This window comes from Sprattus sprattus (assembly GCF_963457725.1).
Source record: "Sprattus sprattus genome assembly, chromosome: 4".
Lineage (NCBI taxonomy): Eukaryota > Metazoa > Chordata > Actinopteri > Clupeiformes > Clupeidae > Sprattus > Sprattus sprattus.
In genome coordinates this window covers 45343054-45348970 of record NC_137923.1, presented here as the reverse complement: position 1 = coordinate 45348970, position 5917 = coordinate 45343054, and the positions used below count along the sequence as shown (strand labels likewise).

The following is a 5917-nucleotide window of genomic DNA, read 5'->3' as shown; positions in this document are numbered from 1 at the left end:
CCAGAGCGGAGGTGGTGTCATTGAGAACATGAGCTGGGCTCTGCATCACAGATTGAGAGCTGAACTATGAGAGTCATCAAGCACTACAAGTGCGCGTGACAGGACACACACACACAGACACACACACACACACACACACACACACACACACACACAAAAAGGAAATCAGCGTATGAGTAGCACCAGTAATGTCACTCAGCCCACACCTACGTCAGAGCAAAGGACTGTGGGTGAGAGTGCTGTGGCTCAGTGCTGGCCTGCACACAAGATCTTGTGACACACACTTGTCCTGCAGTGTGTGAACCTTGGCCGAGTTGTGGTTGCATACTCACGCTACTCTGGGCCATGACGCAGCATTGATTCACCAAAAGCTGTTGACTGTGTGTGTGTGTGTGTGTACACATGTGTGTATACACGCATGTGTATTTGCACATGTCTGCAAGATTGAACATTGATGCCATTGATGCCCGGTGACCCGATTTTCCGAGTGAGTGACGAGCACTTCAATACCCATCCGTGTACAGCCTCATCGAGCCTGTCAAAATAAATGAATGCCTCAGACACAACATTTACACAAGCCACCCCCCCGCCCCCCCCTTCTCACTTCCCCACGTCAATGGGCTGTAAACCCCGTCGTAATTATGTGTGGTTCCATTATGGCATCTCCAATTTCCATGATTTCGTGATGAATGCCAACGTCAATTAACTACAAATCACATTAGAAAACAGTCACTGAAAAAAAAAAAAATAATAATATTTCCCTCAGGTTTGCAAGGCTGAATGCATCTGTCGTCACATGGTATATAATCTTGCGCACTAACTCATAATGATGTTAAAAGTGGTCCACGGGATGTTTATTTTACGTAAGATGTGTCAGCAGTATCTGTAAATCTTTCAGGTCCATCCGCCTCTCGGGGAGCTGGGAGGCATAATGTTCTCCAATCAGAGAGAGAGACTGAGCAAATGCTGATGAATAAGGCATGCTATGGAGGGGAATCAGATTCAAATGGGCTTGTGTTGATAATCTTTATGAGGCCCTGAGAGCTGGCGTGGAACAGAGCTCTGTGGTCTTAACTTTGGCACTCCGTGAAACACGCGTACAAACGAAGTGAATAAAAATGCTAAAAAGGAAATAGGTAAGAGGAAAGATCAAAGATGGATGACATTAAATTTGAGAGTGAAATTAATTATACAAGTTTTATGTGGGCCTAGTACTTTCTCCATGTACATGTCCAGGTAATATATCGGCTTTAGACCCTTGGGATGCATACTATAAACTGCTTATTAGCAGCTTAAAGGCATTTATGGACCTTATAGAACTTTTTCACAAGTATTTCCCACACATCAAAACACTGTGCACGTACCATTTACTGACAGGAACATGATCTTAGAACATTTCTCAGAAACACTGAAACATGTCTGAAAGCCACACATATCAGAGAACAAATCACACACATATAGACACACACACACACACACACACACACACACACACACACACACGTGGAAACCCCAGACTTACGTTCGCAGCTACTGTGACCCTCCTCAAAGCCGGCGCTGCAGCTGCACTTGCCGATGGGCACGAGCCACTCCCCCTCGGCGCTGCAGTGCATTCTGGGTGGGCTGTCCATGTCCACCTCCGAGTTGTTGACGCAGGCGCCACGCACCTCCACCAGGGTGGCGAAGGCGGCCTCAGCCACCGTGTCGGGGAAGACGGCCAGGTTCTGCACGGTGCCGCGGCAGCGCTTGTAGTAGACGCGCACGGACACCAGCGCCACACAGGCGCCCACGTCCTGGAAGGCCAGGTGGAAGCCCTTGCGGTTGAGATGGCCGATCTCGCGCACCTCCGTGTTGAGCTTCATCTTGCGCTCGCCCAGGTCGCCCTGGGTGAAACTCTCGTCGGCAGCGATGGTGTCCACCTTGGTGTAGCGGTCCTCGCGTGCCACCCGGCCAAGATCCCAGTCCGATTCGGCGTAGAGCAGGTTGAAGGTCTCCTTGCAGGTGCCGCCCGCCACACCGGGGATGGAGTTGCAGTCGCGCAGCGTGAACTGAAGCTCCACGAAGATGCGCTGGCCACCGCGGCGCCAGATCCAACCCGTCTGCAGCCAGTTGTTCTGCGACGCCTCCATCACGTTGCACACCTGGTACGTGCGAATGGGCTTGTACTTCTCATCTACGCCACTGATCTCCTCCCACTGGTCAGATGATGGAGAGATGGATGGATGCGTGGAGGGAGGGAGTGAAGGTGAGAAGAGGGGGGGAAGGGCAGAACAGAAATGAAGGTAAAGAAGAGACGAGAGAACAGAAAAGAGGAGAGGAAGAGAACAGGAGAAAATGTCAGCACAGCACCAAATCCAGCAAAGGCCTGAGTTATAGTCCATTACTCTCGGAATCCATTACTCCCAAGACTGCGATCCACCATCATTTATGTGCACTATAAACCCATGTGTAAAATGTTAGAGTGAAATTAAATTTCATGTTTTGATGCTCCTTCATATTTACAGCGAGAAAGGTTTGGGAATTCAGCTTCCACCTGAAATGAGTGTGTTTGTGTATGTGTGAGTGTGTGTGTTTTCCGAGCGCGTGGGTGTGTGTGTGTTTTCCCCCACAGCACTTGTGTGTATTGCAAAGTGTCAACTTCCGTCTCCGTGGTGAGTGTGGGAGTTGAGTGACAACGCGTTTCCATGGGGGCAGAGTGTCTCTGGCATGCCTCACAATGAGCTCCACAGCGGCTGTCTCTCCCTCTCAAACACAAACACACGCGTGCGCACTCACACACACACACACACGCGCGTGCACGCGCACACTCCAACACACTGGCTCAGGAGTGTGGATTTTAAATCACTGTCACGTCCAGATTTAACAAGCTAAATAAATAACAGCTTGCGCTGAGACCATCAACACATGGACCCCGGTCTCTTCTGGCCCGCACCAGGCAGGTAAGCGCCACGGCAGACTGAGCTTGCTCACGTGGCGCCTTCCCTTCAGAGACACACACATACACACACACACACACACACACACACACACACACACAAACACACACACACACACACACACACAGAGGGAGAGGAGGGAGCATCACCAGCGTGTGTGTGTGTCTGTGTCTGTGTCTGTCTCCATCTCTGTTTTTCGATGCCGTCCTTTTACATGAGGGTTTTACACAACCAATCAATGCCCCAGTAGTTTAGGTTTTGCGTTTTCCAGTGGTGGAGATATCCTGTGTTGAAGGGGATTACGGTATTGATTGAATTTATTTGTGCAGCTTATTTTGCAAGGGGAGATGGCTTGAATTTGGTGGGAAGGGGGGAGAGAGAGAGAGAGAAAGACAGAGAAAGAGAGAGAGAGAAAGAAAGAGAGAGAGAGAGAGAGAGAGAGAGAGAGAGAGAGAGAAAGAGAGAGAGAAAGAAAGAAAAGGGAGAGGGCTGGCCAGCTGTCCACTGCGAGTCCATTTTACTATAGTGCTGACTGGAGACATGCCCAAACTGCTAAACAGCCCTGCTCTCACAGCTGAGGACGAAAGAGCAAATAAAAAGTGAGTGCAGAGGTGCGCGCTCCCGTGCACACATATACACACACACACACACACACAAACACACACACACACACACACACACACACACACGGAGAGAGACAAAGAAATAGAGAGACAAGAACAGCCAAAAATACCTACACAAACACACTCCTACGTGCATGCACAGATGTTTATACACCAAAATACACACAAAAACAAGCACACAAAGACATAAACACATACATTGCGCACACTGCCCACATACACACACGCATACACGCGCAAACATGCACACAAGAAACAGAGGGAAAAGAGAGAGAAACAGAGAATAAAACAGTAAAAAGAGAGGCTAGACTCACTCCATTTGAAGGGTATGAAGTCCAACCCAGCTCAGCCTGGGACTCTTTAGAATTCAGCAAGACAACTGGAGAAGAAGAAAACACAGATGACAGAAAGAGGAGAGAGAGAGAGAAAAAAAGAAGGTTAGTCATCAAAAGACCATGCTCTTTGATCAAAACAATTAACAGCACACAAAAAGGACAGAAAAAGAAACCTTATTGTTCTGTTTATCGAAGCAGTAAGTACAGAAAAGGAACCTTATTGTTCTGTTTATCAGAGCAGTAAGTGCTGAAACAAAGGCCGGCGATGTGGCTGATCTGTGGTTAAGAAGAACGCGGCAGCTGCGCGTGCCTGCAGGATAAATAGCTCAAGTACGCCATTAGGAGCTGTAGAGGTGATGGGCACTGTGTAAAAGCACTCAGCATAATAATGTCTCCTGTGCATTACTCTTACACTGAGAGGATGGAGAGCGGTGAAAATAGACATATTCAGAGAGCCTGTGGAGAAATGTCGCCTGTGGACTGAATTATATCCTCTTGTCTATAGTTTCTGAGTAAGACTGCTAAATGGCCTGAGCGCATTGAATGGTGTTCTATTCACTCCTTCACAGATCAACACTGGTCTATTCGACTGCCTCTCCCTGTCTCTTCCATCTGGACTCTTGCAGCTTTGCTACTGTGCTGGTGTCTTTCTCCACACTCACACAAAGGCAATCTGTAACCATGGACAGAGAAACCACTAGTACTATGGACAGCGCAAAAAAAAGAGAAAGTGCCAGGACCACTTCAGCACCACGGACAAGGTTCGTGGCATTATGAAGCAGTGCACACTGGAGAGGGGAGCCTTGGGCAGCACAAGTGTTCTGGAAGGTCTGCATCAGCACCTTGGACAGCAACGGTGGTAATTTCAAGCCCAAGTGGTCCCAGAAGCACGCCTTCCCATCCAAACCCGCACTGGCTTTTGTTGTCTCCGCTATTCAGAGCTGTAAAAGGCCCAGGCTCTGCATGGCCCTGATAACATAGAGGCATCGGGAGGAGAACGCAGGCGCGGAACTCAAAGAAAGACTTTAAAAGACTCCAATTCCCAGAAGCCAACTCTCTAAGACGGGCACAGAGGAAAAGGTATTGAGAAGAAAGAGAGGGAGAGACAGACAAAGAGAGAGAGAGAGAGAGACGAGGAGAGGAGAGGAGAGGAGAGGAGAGGAGAGAAGAAACAAACCCATTCGTCTTGTTTGGCAACAGTTGCCATCTTTCATGCTGCAACCCACGGTATGAGTCACAAACATACACGTTCACACACAAGCATGGGACTTTGCGGGGGCTTCTATCAGCCGTCGGGGCAACGCCAAGTGCTCACCGCGATACCAACCTCTGATTTGGTCGTCACCTTGGCTGCGGTCATCAGCCACGTCATGCCGCCGCAGGCAAACTGCTCAGCCGGATCGTGTCTAAAGTGCAGCCACTAGTTACACAACAAACGGAGGTGATGCACAGCCACGGCAAAACCTACACACTCCCTCTGCTGGGTTTAAAATACACACACACACACACACACAATATTCCCGTCCATGTGGCCCTGAGGGAACAGTACTATACCTGCCCATGATACTGACATAGTCAAACTACATCCATTCACTCTGTATATTACATAGCCATCACACACACACACAAGTACACACACACCCCTTCAGTTTGCCACGTCCTGACAACGCGTCTGTAAAGGGCATTTCTCCATGAATACTCAGAGGCCTACTGTGCTACTGCCACACACACTCATCCTTGTCCTCATAAGCACTTCTGGTTCATTTCAAATGGCTTCTTTAGCCCTCTAGAGGCTTACACTCCACAAACACACACACACACACACACACACACACACACACACACCTGAGGAGAGAGGAGGAGGACATGGCTGGGGAGGGACAGACAGACAGAGAGAGAGAGAAAGAGAGGGGGGGGTGGGGGGGGGAGAGCGAGCAGTTTATTTCGCCATTTATTATGCCAGTGATTCTAGTGTTCACTGTGATGCAATCCTTTACAATACTTAAATCAGAGAACAATGACG

General features: G+C 49.0%; 1 protein-coding gene across 1 annotated transcript in view; it reads right to left on the bottom strand.

The window, feature by feature from the left end:
* epha10 (EPH receptor A10) overlaps positions 1 to 5266 on the bottom strand; it is a gene marked incomplete at both ends in the record, with an annotated part of 81213 nt that extends 75947 nt beyond the window's left edge. The window contains 4 exon segments of the mRNA XM_080836338.1: positions 1467 to 2195; positions 3874 to 3938; positions 4737 to 4863; positions 5210 to 5266. Coding sequence (XP_080692464.1) covers positions 1467 to 2195; positions 3874 to 3938; positions 4737 to 4863; positions 5210 to 5266 — 978 coding nt within the window.
* Positions 5267 to 5917: the final 651 nt, after the last annotated feature.